At 36.7% G+C, this 15,875-nt stretch overlaps 1 protein-coding gene across 13 annotated transcripts in view; it reads right to left on the bottom strand.

Annotated features, from left to right (window-relative positions):
* The window catches only part of DCAF6 (DDB1 and CUL4 associated factor 6), a 138,017-nt gene that overhangs the window by 97,073 nt on the left and 25,069 nt on the right, over window positions 1-15,875 (bottom strand). For all 13 annotated transcript variants that reach the window (NM_001135405.1, XM_024256686.3, XM_024256779.3 and 10 more), the window contains 2 exon segments: window positions 2,526-2,711; window positions 10,811-10,903. Coding sequence is in view for 6 of the 13 variants with exons in the window: in XM_024256606.3 (XP_024112374.2) it covers window positions 2,526-2,711; window positions 10,811-10,903 (279 nt within the window). In the remaining 7 variants the exon portion in view is untranslated.

The raw sequence follows: 15,875 nt of genomic DNA on the forward strand, positions 1-15,875 counted from the left end.
GACATAAAATAAGAAAAAAACCCAGCAAAGAAAAACAAAATTAATAGTCAAGGAAAAGAAAGAGGTTACCTATACAGGAACCACAATTAAACTGATGTCTGACTTTGTAACTTCAACAATGGAAGTCAGAATATAATGGAATATCATCTGAAATAGAGTAACTATCAAATGAAGTCCATACCTAGCAAAACTATCTTTGAAGAACTGGCATTTAAAAAAAAAAAAGACATTTTTCACAAAGGAAAGAAAAGGAAGAAAGGAAAGAATGAATGAAGGAAAGAAAAGGAAACTGAAATTGTTTTCTATCAACAAACTCTCATGTAAAAAAAAAAAAAAAAAACTGTGGGCCAGACACGGTGGTTCATGCCTGTAATCCCAGAGCTTTGAGAGGCAGAGGCGGGCAGATCACCTGAGGTCGGGAGTTCGAGACCAGCCTGACCAACATGGAGAAACCCCGTCTCTCCTAAAAAAAACACAAAATTAGCCAGGAGTGGCGGTATGCGCCTATAATCCCAGCTACTCAGGAGGCTGAAAGGAGAATTACTTGAACCCAGGAGGCAGGGGTTGTGGTGAGCCAAGATCATGCCATTGCACTTCAGCCTGGGCAACAAGAGCAAAACTCCGTCTCAAGAAAAAAAAAAAAAAAAAAAAACTGCTAAGGGATGTACCTTCAGTACAAAATGATACCACATGGAAAATGTGTGATGGGAAGGAAAGGTAAACCAAAGGTATTAGTAAATATGCAGGTAAATCTAAACAAACAACACCAACAGTAAACCAATAATATCTAAATTCATGAGAGAAAACAGAATATAACTAAATCCTGAACAATATATCACATAAAATTGAACAAGGTATGTTCCAAGTTCCTTTATTCAGGAGAAGAGTAGAAATATTTACTGATGTTTGGCTTTGTTCAATATTCTTGTGAAAGTAGCTGGGGTAACCTCCAGAATAACAAAAATGAATGTCTATCTTACAAGCAAGAAACAGAAACACAATGGACAAAAAGTAAAATACTCAAGTAATTTGAAAGGTAGACTTTATTTTTATTTTTTATTTTTGAGACAGCGTCTCACTCTGTCGCCCAGGTTGGAGTACAGTGGCGCAGTCTTGGCTGACTGCAACCTCTGCCTCCCGGGTTCTTCAAGCAATTCTCGAGCCTCAGCCTCCCAAGTAGCTGGTATTACAGGCATGCGCCACCACACCCAGCTGATTTCTGTATTTTTAGTAGAGACAGGGTTTCACCACATTGGCCAGGCTGGTCTCAAATTCCTGGCCTCAAGTGATCCACCCACCTCAGCCTCCCAAAGTGCTCAGATTACAGGTGTGCGCCACCACGTCTGGCCTCAAAAGGTGGACTTTTAAAAGGAGAGGAGGGTTACTGGAGATTGGAAACTTTTTATAAAAAGTAGAAAACATAGAATAAGGGATAGAAACAAATCCAAATATGTCAGAACTCACAATAAACGTAAATTCATAAATCTCCAATAAAACCCCAAAACTGTGAGACTGGATAAGAAAACAAAATCCAGCTACATATATAAGTACATACAAAAACATGAAGACATAAAAGAACTGGAATTCAAATGATGGAAAAAGTACACCAGTTTAACACAAAAAATGGGAAACCTATCAATAATTTGATACAAAAAAATGGCATGCAAGTATTTCAGAAGAACACTCTGGAGGCTGGTACAGTGGCTCACACCTATAACCTTGGCACTGTGAGAGGCCAAGGTGGGAGGATTGTATGAGCTCAGGAGTTGGAGACCAGCCCTGGCAACATAGCAAAACCCTGTCTCCACAACAACAACAACAAAATTAAATTAGTTGGGCATGGTGGCACAAGCCTGTAGTCCCAGCTACTCAAGAGGCTGAGGTGAGAAGATTGCTTGAGCCTGGGAGTTTGAAGCTGCAGAGAGCCATGGTCATGCCACTGCACTCCAGTGTGAGTGACAGTGTGACCTTGTATCATAAATAAAAGCACTCAGTTGTGCATTTTTTCTGAACCAAACAAAGCACTAAAATTGAGTCTTAAATTTATCCCACCTTATTTAATTCAGCTCAGGTCTTAAGCTCATTAATATCCTTTAGGAATCTGATTCTTTTGTCTATGGAGTCCCTTCTATCATACAAAAATTTGATAAGCATGTTAGCTATGACTTTACACAATCGAGTGATTGTTTAAAAGGGCAAAGCCTAGTACAGTCATGCAGCACAATAACAGAGGTATCTTTAAAGGTAAACGTCTGTTTGCTTACAGCATGGTTGCTCAAGCAATTACAAACCCATCTTAGAGTACTATTACTTGCATCTTATTTCTTAACTTTATCCAGAAGCCCATCAAGATACATTTTCTCAAATGCTCTGCTGACACCTAGATATTGTCGATAATTTATATGCATCAAATGTGCATACACACACATCTGTACATGTACACACATGCATCTACACATGCATGTACACTTAATCAAAAATATACATACTTACATATATACCATATAATCATAATAATACCATACCTCATAAGTAGTTCCATAATGGCACGTAAATTGGCATTGTCTGTTGGTTTCTGCATCTTGCTCAACGTTGGTATAAAATATTACTCCATCTCCAGAGCAGGATACAATTTGTTTATCATTTGTGCAAGGTAAGAACTTTGCACTAAATATGTTTGCTCGGTGCCCTGAACGAATTGTTGTCAAAACCTAAAACACACAGAGAAAGCAGTTAATGGTAACTTATTATTTCCTAGAAATATTCATTTTTAATATAATCATAGCCAGTAATATATTCTCATTAACATTCTCATCTCAGTGAAAGATTATCACTAGACTGCAAGCTATTATAATTTAAAAAAATCAGAATCCCATATATCTTCTTTTGTTCCCTGTGAGATGTGAATAAGATGGAGTACCATCAACAGAACAGTATCATGAAAATAAAACATGCATATTTACATTTATTTAGTTTATCTGACTCACTCATAAAATCTCAATAAATAACAAAGAACTACTTTGACTGACTTGTGAAATTTACTGTATGCTAAATGATTAAGTTATTCCCTTTCAGGATGACAAAACAATAAACTGAATTTTAATTATTTTCATAAAATCAAAGTGATGAAATAGTACAGGCAAGACACAGCAGAAGTCCCTACATCCAATTAATAATATTTAAAAGACCAGAATTACTGTGACAGTAATAAAGTTTAAAATTGATATTTTAATATTTGTATAATTTATTGCAGACAAAGGACTAATTCTCCTAGTAGTGTTTTAAAGTTGAAAGGAAAAATAACTGACAAGACCTGATTTTTTTTTTAATGGGCAAGGTACCAGAACAGACAGTATACATGCAGATATACAAATGGCCCTTAAAAATAGTAAAAAATACTCAACTTGGATCATTCATAAGGGAAATGCAAATTGAAATTATGCTGAGATATCAATTCTCACTTAACAGACTGGCAAAAATTCAAGAGCTTGACAACAGACTCTACAAACAAGCTTATGTGGAAACAGACTCTTAAACACTGCTGGTAGGAATGCACAGTATAATACCAGTGGAGGGGAATTTAGCATTATCTCACAAAACTACATATGTGCTTACCCTTTGACTAGGCAAATCTATTTCTAGAAATTTACCCCAAAGATATGCCTCCAATGAGACAAAAAAAAAATGTCAAAGGTTATTTACTGAGTTATTTATAACAGCAAAACACAGGAGACTGGTTGAATAAACTACAGTATATCCCCATAACAGATATACAATAGAGAGAAGGTGAGTTGGGAATATCTGTTGTGCTTTTTTAAAGTGCTAAGAAAAAAGAGAAATATGTCAAAACACAAACACTAAGTTGGCTTGAAATGTCCAGGGAACAAATTTAGGACAATTTGAGTATCAAAAAGAATAACATCAGTGATTGATTATAAAACACTGAATTAAAAAATTTTTTAAGGTGCTAGGGACAGAGAAAATGCTCTTATTTACTGAAGAATGTAAATTAATAAATGTAGAAGAAATGACAATTTAAAAATCACTGTTTTGTGACCACATTATAACAACCGATTCAAACAGAAGTCATCAATTAATATAAAAACCACTGGGGGAAAGACTGTTAGGAAAGAGAATATTCAGCCTCAACATGCCACTTCACAGACAGCTTGTTAGTTACAAAGGGTAACCCAAAATAGAGGGATCAAACAACATCTCCAGTAAGGGAATAAATTATATAACATCATGTACCACAATATCACCTGAGGAGAATTCTCACCAAAAATGTTTAATCTGAATCTACTCATGAAGAAACAATCAGACAAATCCAAATGGAGCAACATTCTGTAAAATAACTGGCCTGACATGTCAATGTCATGAAACATAAAGAGTAATTAACGTAAAGCCTTTAAAAAAGATAAATATCATGTTCTTTAACTCTGTCAGAGATTTAGGGTGGTTTACCAAGTAGCTAACTACACACTACATACAGCCATTAGTTACTTCGTTTGTTAGGCCATTGGCTTTGGCTGTGCATTAGTAACATTCGGCAGACATTACTCTTAAAAATTTATGATTTACCTCCACTTAAGAGGTTTATTTACAATTTCAGTAACAAAAGCAGGAGCCTCGCTGCTTCATCAGTCACTCATAAATTGAAAAGCATTCCTTTATTAAATAAACTAATTAAGATTTAGTGAGTAAAAAATTGGGAGCCCGTTCCTTTGAACAAATCTCTAGATTTCAGATGCCCCTCTCAAAATACACTCCCCTCTTCCAGTGTTCTCCATCTCAATGGCATCAGTATCCACCCATACAGTTGATCAAGTCAAAAACTAAGGAACCTTTTTTCGTTTTTCTTTCCCTCATCCGCTGTATCAAATCCACCAGCAAAGCCACGCCAAAATACATCCCAAATTACTTTTCACCAATTTCAATGCCATTATCTGTGCCTGAGTCATCATTCCCTCTTACCTGGATTATTTCAATGGCCTCCTATCTCCTACTTCCCATCTAGTTCAAACTCCACCCTCCAAAAGCAGCCAGAGCTATCTTTTAAAAATATAAATCATATCAGTACATGTTTAAAACCCTACAGTGACTGTCTACGAAAATCACACTAAAATGTAAACTCCTTAATAAGCTTATTTGATTCCTGCCTATCATTTGAACTTCATTTTGTACCACTCTTTAATTTATTAATGAATAATTGTTGAAAGAATTATTATTCGTGTATGTATGTATAGTTGGTAATTTCAATGAAGGTTAGAATTTGTTTTTTAATTGTTAAAACCAAATCTATACAGCCAATATGGGTATGTATGATACTGCAGATAAACAGCAATAAGGCTGATAAAAAATATTTATGTGTACTTGGGAAGTTATAATTTTTGATAGCTGGGCTGGGCATGGTGGCTCACGCCTTGTAATCTCAGCACTTTGGGAGGCCAAGGCAGGCGGATCACCTGAAGTCAGGAGTTCGAGACCAGCCTGCCCAACATGGCGAAACCCCATCTCCACTAAAAATACAAAAATCAGCCGGGCATGGTGGCGCATCCCTGTAGTCCCAGCTACTTGGGAGGCTAAGGCACAAGAATCACTTGAACCCGGGAGGTGGAGGTTGCAGTGAGCTGAGAATATGCCACTGCACTCCAGCCTGGGCGACAGAGCAAGACTCTGTCTCAAAAAAAAAATTATAATAACAATAATAACTTTTTATTGATGGATTTATCTTCTTAGTTTTGCTTTCCTTGGATCAATGCATTATGAGTTATTCTGAAAACACCCTAAGGATAATGCCCTAGAGAGGTATAATTGCCAGAGTAACTTAATCTGAGATGAAAATAACATATTGATAATTGCAATGATTACTAAACGTTAAGGTGGTCTAGTTGTAACATCTATCATTCTGCTGATTACCAGGTTATTTTGACTAAATAGCTGGCCAAAGTTGGCATCTCTTTCCTTCTTAATCATGTCACGTACAACACTCCCAAAACTTGAAGCTCAGTCCAAAAGTATCCAGATAGTAGAGGATGGTTTTTTAATCCCTTGGTAAAAACAACCCCCTTTCAAACCTGACCCACAACCTTGTCTGAGGTATCGAACATACAGATTTATACACTCGTTTTACTAAGACTTAGTGGGCTCCAACTATATGAGAGGTAAATAAATAACGTTAAGTGTTGAGGATGCAAAAAAAGAAATTGTCATTCTCTCAAAGAAGTTGCCATCTAAGCACAACATGCAAACAAATATAATACAATATAATAATAGAGTTATCCACAAGACAAGAACACAGATGAAGGAGTGGCTACATGTGTCCAGGAAATGTTAGAGAAATATCACAAAAAAGAGCTGAGATTTGAAGAATGAATTTTAAATTTACCAAGTAGATGGGAGACACCTGAGAAAGCAGGTGATCTCAGAAAGAAAGAAGAGTATAAGCAAAAGCACACAGTAATGAAAACATTTTAAACTCTCAGGACTACAAGTAGCTGGCTGAGGCCAAATCAAGAAAAATCATGTATACAGTATATATTTGGAATTTATTTTACAAAAGATATTGCAAGACCATCTCTGGGCTTCCTTCTCTTTCACCTATGCCATAATGGGGTACCCTAATGGGACTCCCCAGTATATGATGGGGACTCTATGCTATATATAATTACAATATAATTGCATTAATAAGGAATACCTCCAGTCTCTTAAATCTATTTTTTTTAAAAAACTAAGTGTTTCAAAACTCTTATTTTCAATAAATTAATGTTCCCACAAAATCATAGGATCTAAAAATTATCAAACTATAAAAACAGGTAGTATTTGACTCATGGTCAAAAAGTTTTTTTTCCTATATAACGAATCATTAGTGTTTTAAAATTTTTAAAAGGCCTATAAAGGCTTATGACAATAATTTTTTTTTTTTAAGATATCAGTTCTTGCTCTGTCATCCAGACTTGGAGTGTAGTGGTGGAACGCCTGGACTCAAGTGATCCTCCTGCCTCTCCCTCCCGAGTAACTGGGACTACAGGCATGTGCCACCACATCCAGCTAATTTTTAAATTTTTTGTAGAGACAGAGTCTCACTACATTTCCCAGGCTGGTCTTTAACTCCTGGCCTCAAGCGATCTTCCCACCTCGGGCCTCCCAAAGTGCTGGGATTATAAGCATGAGCCACACACTTGGCCTATGATTATAATCTTCAAAAAGAAAATCTGACTAATCATTTCTCAAGCTGGAAATGAGAAAGAGTATCACTTTTTCAAATATACATATTCTATTGGAAATCATACATCAAAGGGATCGTCATTTCTTTAAAAATAAGCAAATAAAACAGAAACAGGTCTTTTAACAATCATTCCTTTGGTACCCAAGTGATTATTTTGTATAATGTAAGAGTTAAAATTCTGAATAGTGATCGTCAAAAAGCATTCTACATATACATTATTTCAGGAAATCTTCTCTATTATAAGAAAAGGGGGCTAGGCGCAATGGTTCACGCCTGCAATCCCAGCACTTTGGGAGGCGGAGACAGGTGGATCACTTGAGCTCAGGAGTTCGAGACCAGCCTGGCCAACACAGTGAAACCCCAACTCTACAAAAAATACAAAAACTAGCCAGGCGTGGTGGCACACACTTGCAGTCTCAGCTATTCGGAAGGCTGAGGCAGGAGAAACTCTTGAATCTGGGAGGCAGAGTTTGCAGTGGGCCGAGATCGTGCCACTGCACTCCAGCCTAGGCAACAGAGCAAGACTCTGTCTCAAAAAAGAATAATAAAAAATAAAAAGAAAAGGGTTACTCTTGTAATTACTGACCTAAGAGAAGTAAGATTTGAAAACATCAAGCTTTTTTTGCTAAGCCAGGACAATTAAGTAAAACTTAATGAAATAAAACTACGACCCATTAAAGACAGCCTCAATATGAACTTCTTTTTCGGCTGATAGATGATACACACTTATTTAAATATCTTATTGTTTAAGTGTGGAAAAACAAGAAATAAACAATTTATTCTGTAAAACTGAAAATTTTAAATTAAACTTTGGACTGCCAATACCATGTTTTCACTGATATAAAAATAGCTGTATACTTCCTCTATATATGAACTCAGAAGCTAAAAGCCAATGAAAATCAGAACATAATCCTAAACTAATTAAAACTCATGTTATCCCAGTTTATCGAATTGTATATCATGAAGCATTTCACTAGAAATGCTTGAACTACTTGGCTGAAGATTAGATTCTGTGAGCCTAAAACAGTAAGTCATAACCTGTAAGATCCAGCTTCAAACAGCCAGCCAGGCCCATTCATATATCACTATATAACCTAAATTAATATACAAAAATGTTTTAAAACATTTTTAGAAACAAATATAAAATATTAATATTAGAAAGGACTTTAGACATAATGACTCTTTTAATATATGAAGAAAAAGGCTAAGGAAAGTTTAAATAACTTGGTCAGAATGGTAAAAAAAAAACAACATATAAATCTATATATGCCATTATAGTAATCATAATATAATTTTAAAATTTTCATGGAACTCTTCTTCATTCAAAGACCTAAATATTAATGAAGTAAATTTCACATTGCAATAATACCAAGAAGCAGATAAAGGTAAGACTACTGTGCCACTTATCAAATTATTTCCTCTCAGTTCCAAATTTACCCTTCACTTTTATAGATTATGCAATGGAACTGAGTCCTTCAAGCATTTTTCCTTTGCCAGTTGGCATGATGTTAAGCTTTGTCAGTAAAAAGCACTGAAAGGATAATGCAGGAAAACGGAGTTTGCTTCCTATCTCTAATGCGAGCTCCTGCAACCATGCACAGGTTTTCCAGTGCCAGGGTCTTCCAGTATGGGCAGTTTCCCCAACACCATAGCACCAGAGTCCTGCAGTTTCACCAGGGCCCACCTACTAAATGAACAGTGCAACACCCAACAGCTTCTCCTGCCTCATTTCCCCACGTCCCTAGACATTTTGTAGCATACTACCTCTGATGAGAAACCTCTCCTTAAAAAGTATTTCTCAGTGCTCTAGAGAGAGGTGTTCCAGCAAGTTCCAGAGGGGAATTCCCAACAAGTTACACTAGCATGACATCACAGAGACTTCTCTGCCATCCAGCGAGCCATGACACCCTCTTCAATAAGGTCTAAATCTCAGCACTCAGCGGCGGGGGGGGGGGTTCCTCTTCTTTTGGGTGGTTTATCTCAGTCCAGGGTTAGTGGCGGTTCATAGTATCTGTTATTTCTATATTTTATAGAGACCTCTTTACTTTTTAGCAGCCAAGCCTTTACTACTCCAATCTCCTGATATAGGTAGTAATTCTTTTTATTACACTTTCCCTATTGAAATTACTGTGTGGTTTCTTTGACTAGAACCTGACTGATACAATCACCAATACACCGTAAAAAATTAAAAGCTAGAGTACATTTTTGGAATTACTATTAAAAGAATAGATGTTAAAAATATCTATTTTTAACATAAAGATATGTTAAAGATATAAGAAATTTGGGCTGCGTGTGGTGGCTCATGTCTGTAATCCCAACACTTTGGAAGGATGAGGTGGGCAGATCACTTGAGGTCAGGAGTTCAAGACCAGCCTGGCCAACATGGTGAAACCCTGTCTCTACCAAAAACATAAAAATTAGCCGAGCATGGTGGCACACGCCTGTAATCCCAGATCCTTGGGAGGCTGAGGCAGGAGAATCGCTTGAACCCAGGAGGCAGAGGTTGCAGTAAGCTAAGATCGCACCACTGCACTCCAGCCTTCCAGCCTGGGTGACAGAGTGAGACCTTGCCACAAAAAAAAAAAAAAAAAAGATATAGGAAATTTAAGACAATCAGAAGAGAAAAATGTATCATGTGAGTTGGGAGGCAGCTAGGAAATATACATATTCCTATTCTTAACTGGAACTTTAAATGATGCGTTGAATGTTTAAGATCTTACAAATTTTAAAATAACTATTTAGTCATATTTCTAAAACAGAAGGTTTCTCATTTAACTGTTATGTCAAGTGTAAAGAACATCACACACTTTCTTTTTATTACAATCAGTCAGCTGTTCATAGCTTTATCATTCAGTATCTAAATTTCTCTGAAACCGTCCTTGTAAAGGAAACATTCTGTGGATAAAATGGAATGCTATTTGAAACAGTAATTAAAGTTACTTGAGAGTTAGAAAATTATTTAATTCTTAGATATCTCTTGCTTTCTAGTGACGGGGTTTATTAGCTTATGGTAATTTTTTTCTTCATTGAAACCATTTTAATTTTCTCAGTACCTCAATAACTATTCACACCACAGTCATTTGGCTGTTTTTGTCTTTAAAAGTTTTAAATGTAAATTTTCTAAAAGACTAAATTTCAAATTTTTAAGAAAATGAAACAATGACCAAAGTTGGCAGCTTTACTCACACTATTCTTAACATTAAAATAAATAACTTTTTAGAATGTTAATATATTAAGGTTATACATAAAAGTAATTTTCTCATTAACTCATTCTTTATTTATGGCACATTTTCCCCCAAAAAATGTTATTGAAATAATGTCACTTGTACCAATTTTTAACCATTTAAATAAAGTATATTTAAATTTTCTAGAGCCCAAGGCTGAATAAAATCTTCTATTTCCCTAAGTAATCTAAGAGACCCACATGTACCTAAGAACCTCTAAATTATACAATAAACCTCAGCAAAATAGGGAGGATATTCTATTATAAATGCCCATTCTATGATTGTTTACAATTTCTTCATTTCTGCCTTCTTGATTTTTTTTCTCTCATTAAATTACAGATTTTTTAAACTACTTTACCTTTCTGCTGTAAGGATTACTAATTACTAATTTGGTGTCATCTGAGCCAGATAAAATATATTCTCCAGTGTCATTCCAACAGATTGTATTAACCTAAAAAGAAAGCAAAAAAGAAATATAAGCAAATTGGACATAAAAGAAAATATGCCATCTTTCACTCACCTGGTGGTACAAAATTTTTACCACTAATGAGGTTATATGTTAAAAAGTATTTAACATAGGGGTGTCCAATCTTATGGCTTCCCTTGGCCACAGCAGAAGAAGAATAATTGTCTTGGGCCACACATAAAATACACTAACACTAACAATAGCTGATGAACTAAAAATAAATTGCAAAAAAATCTCATAATGTTTTAAGAAAGTTTATGAATTTATGTGGGACACATTCAAAGCTGTCCTGGGCCTCATGCAGCCCACAGGCCGTGTGTTAGACAAGCTTGATTTAACAGTTGATGTATTAAAAAAACAAGCTTCCAGTTTCCAGTTCCACACGTAAGAAGCTTAGCAGTTGCCACTCCATCCTAACAACAAATAAAAAGTTAACAGACTGTAAAATCAATAACTGATCTTGGATCCTTCAGAGAGGTAAGGACACAGGACAAAATGCTACCCCCTGGATTGGAGAGATGAATAGGTAAACACAAGGAGTCTTGGCTTACTGGAGCACAGACTCATGAGCAGAAACCTCTGTGAGAAACAGGGCTAGGGTAGGAAAACCTGAACTATAATTGATGAATTGTTGGAGGTTCAGAAAGCGTTAAGTCTGAATGTTAAAAACTCCAGGGAAGGCCGGGCACGGTGGCTCACGTCTATAATCCCAGCACTTTGGGAGGCCAAGGCGGGTGGATCACCTGATATCAGAGGTTTGAGACCAGCCTGACCAATATGGCAAAACCCTGTCTCTACTAAAAATACAAAAATTAGCTGGGCATGGTGGCATGCACCTGTAATCCCAGCTACTCGGCAGGCTGAGACAGGACAACTGCTTGAACCCAAGAGGTGGAGGTTTCAGTGAGCCAAGATTGTGCCACTGCACCCCAGCCTAGGCGACAGAGCAAGACTCTGTCTCAAAAAAGAAAAAAACTCCAGGGAACCCAGTCATGGGGCAGGGGGTACGGTGCAGAGGGTGTTTTTGTGATTTGATTTTAACTTCAGAGCTCAACCAGATTTTCACAATAAATTTCAGATTAAAATCGCCTTGTACATCCCGCAGAGGGAGGGAAAAATAAACCATTTTGGGTATCCCAGAGTACTCTAAAGTTCTTAACAAGATCTGCCCTCAAGAAAAGCTATTTCACCACAGACTACCCACTGAGGTTTTATTAGAGCCTAACTGACCTAGGCAAACAGAAATACCCAATTCCAGCCTTCCACATTAGGGAAGCAAAATACATAACTCCAGCCTAATCTACTAACCTGTTCCACCTCAGCTGGGAACAGTAGGTGCTGATAATCCCTTGTGAAGCCCATGGTCCAGACGTATAGGCTCTTTAAGTGACAGACACCTAATCATAGGCCTGTAGAACACTTCCTCTCCTCCTACACTTTACCAGTAAATTCCTAAGGACCTATTTATACCATTACTTTTAATAAGTACTTCATGTCCAGTTATTAAGAAAAATTACAAGCCATACTAAAAGGCAAAAATACAATTTGAAGGGATAAAGCCAGCATCAGAACCAAACATAGCAGGACTGTTGGAACTGTAAGACCAGGAATTTGAAACAACTATGATTAGCATGCTAAGAGTTCCAATGCATAAAGTAGACAGCATGTAAGAAGAGATGGACAATGTCAGCAGAGAGATGGAAATCCTAAGAATAAAAAGGAAATGTTAGCAATCAAAAACAATGCAACAGAAAGGAACAATGCCTCTAATGGGCGTATTAGTAGACTAGACACAGTTGAGGAAACAATCTCTGACCTTGAGGATATATCAATAAAAACCTACAAAACTGAAAAGCGAAAAGAACAAAGACTGAAAAAAAGCAAAACAAAACATAATGTCCAAGGAATGTGGGACAACTACAAAAGGCATAACTCATGTATAATGTGAATACCAGAGGAGAAGGAGAAAAGAACAGAATATCTGAAATAATAATGACTGATAATTTCCTCTAAATGAATGTCAGAAACCAAACCATAGATCCAGTAAGCTCAGAGAACAACAATCAGAATAATACAAAAAGAACTACACCTAGGCAAGCATTTTTCAAACTAAAGAAAATCAAAGATAAGAAAAAATCCTGAAAGAAGCTGGAGGAAAAAACATTATCTATAGAGGAGCAAAAGTAAGAATTACACCCAACATCTCCTCAGAAATCATGTAAGCAAGAAGAGTGAAATAGTTAAAGCAGTAACAGAAACAAGACAAAACAAAACCAACCTAGAATACTGTACCCTGCAAAATTATCCTTCAAAACTAAAGGAGAAATAAAGCTTTTCTCAGATAAACGAACACTGAGGGAATTTGTTGCCAGCAGACCTACTTTGCAAGAAATTACGAAAGGAGTTCTTTAAAGAAAAGGAAAATAAACGTAAGTCAGAGACATATATCTACATAAAGAAAGAAGGAGCACTGAAGGAGGACTAAGTGAACACAAACTTTCATTTTACTTATTCTTAATTGAGCTAACAAATTATTTTATTGTTCAAAATAACAGCAACAATGTATTTGATCATCTATGCTTATATCTAGCACATATACAAAAATATGCTTATGAGTGCTTATAAATAAGTGAAATGAATAACAGAAATAGTACAAGGTATAAGATGGAAGATTTAAAATTATTTTGTACTCACACTTCCTGTGAATCATTATAATGTTATTTGAAATAAAGTGGACTTAGATTTGTTGTACATGTATAGTGAAAACTTTAGGGCAACTACTTAAAAAGTTTACAAAATAAGTGTAACTAATAAATACTAAGGAAGGAGCGGAAAAAAACTATATGAAATGCTCAATTAAAACCACAAAAGGGCCAGGCATGGTGGCTCACACCTGTAATCCCAGCACTCTGGGAGGCCAAGGTGGGTGGATCACTTGAGATCAGGAATTAGAGACCAGCCTGGCCAACATGGTGAAACCCCATCTCTACTAAAACACAAAAATTAGCTGGGTGTGGTGGCAGGCACCTGTAATCCCAGCTACTCAGGAGGCTGGGGCAGGAAAATCACTTGAACCTGGGAGGCGGAGGCAGCAGTGAGCTGAGATTGAACCACTCTACTCCAGCCTGGGTGGCAGAGTGAGACTCCATCTCAAAAGGGAAAAAAAAAAAACAGAAACAAAAAAAAACACAAAAGGCAGAAGAACGGAAAACAAAAACAGGAACAAGGAACAAAGACAAAAAGCAGAAAACAGTAACAAATATAGGAAATATTAATCCAACTATACCAGTAATCCCTTTGAATGTCAATAATCTGAATTAAAAATTATTATTATTTTTTTTTTTTTGAGACAGAGTTTCACTCTTTTGCCCAGGCTGGAGTGAACCAGCACGATCTCAGCTCACTACAACCTCCGCCTCCTGAGTTCAAGCACTTCTCCTGCCTCAGCCTCCCGAGTAGCTGGGATTACAGGCACCTGCCTGCCACTATGCTTGGCTAATTTTTGTATTTTTAGTAGAGCCAGGGTTTCGCCATGTTGCCCAGGCTGGTCTCGAACTCCAGACCTCAGGTGATCCACCCACCTCAGCCTCCCAAAGTGCTAGGATTACAGATGTGAGCCACCATGCCTGGCAACTTTTTTTTTTTTTTTTTTTTTTTTGAGATGGAGTCTCGCTTCATAGCCAGGCTGGAGTGCAGTGGCGCTATCTCAGCTTACTGCAACCCTCCGCCTCCCGGATTCAAGCAATTCTCCTGCCTCAGCCTCCCAAGTAGCTGGGATTACAGGCATGTGCCACCATGCGTGGCTAATTTTTGTATTTTTAGTAGAGACAGAGTTTTGCCATGTTGGCCAGGCTGGTCTTGAACTCCTGACCTCAGGTGATTGCCCACCTCGACATCCCAAAGTGCTGGGATTACAGGGGTGAGCCACCGTGCCCAGCCTAAAAATTAAGACAGAGACTGTCGGAGTGGATCAAAAAACAAGATCCAAATATATGTTGTTTACAAGAAATCCATTTTAAATATAAAGATCCATATGGATTAAAAGTAAATGGATTGAGAAACATACATCATACTAATACAAATCAAAAGAAAACAGGAGTAGTTACATTAATTTCAGACAGACCAGAGTTCAAAGCAAGAAAAATTATCAGGGAAAAAGAAGGGTATTTCATAACGATAAAGAGGTCAGTTTCCCCAAGACAACATAGTTTCCCAATCCCTAATATGTATGTGCTTAACAACAGAGCATCAAAATATGTGAGACAAAAACTGATAGAACTAGAAAGAGAAACAGATGAATCTAGTATGATACCTGGAGACTTCAATTCCCTCTATCAGAAACAGACACACCTAGCAGGCAGAAAATCAGTAAGGACACAGTTAAACTCAAAACCATCAATTATCTGAATATAATGGACATTTATAGACTATTTCATTCAACAACAGCAGAATATACAGTCCTCTAAAGCTCACATGAAACATTTACCAAGACAGACCACACTTGAGGCCTTAAAATACACTTTACCAAATTTAAAAGAATAAAAATCAAACAGTGTCTACTCTTAGACCACAATGGAATTAAACTAAAATCAGTAACAGAAAGATAACTGGAAAATCCCAAAATACACACAAGTTCAAAATAACACATAGGTCAAAGAAGAAATCTCAAGAGAAATTTTAAAAGATTTTGAATTCAATGAAATCAAAACAAGGCTAATTAAAATCTGTGAGGTGCAACAAAGTAGTTCTCAGAGGAAATTTTACAGCATTTCTGAAATCCAAAATGCTTTGAGCATCATGTGGCACTCAAAAAGTTTCAAATTTTGGAGCATTTCAATTTTCAGATTTTCAAATTAAAGACACTCAACCTGTAGAAGATTCCCTGCTAATATCAAAAACAAGGCAAGGACGTCCTCTCTCACCACCAGTTCATTTCAACACCATACTTTAAGTCCTA

Source organism: Pongo abelii, chromosome 1 (assembly GCF_028885655.2).
Source record: "Pongo abelii isolate AG06213 chromosome 1, NHGRI_mPonAbe1-v2.0_pri, whole genome shotgun sequence".
NCBI classification, from domain to species: Eukaryota; Metazoa; Chordata; class Mammalia; order Primates; family Hominidae; genus Pongo; species Pongo abelii.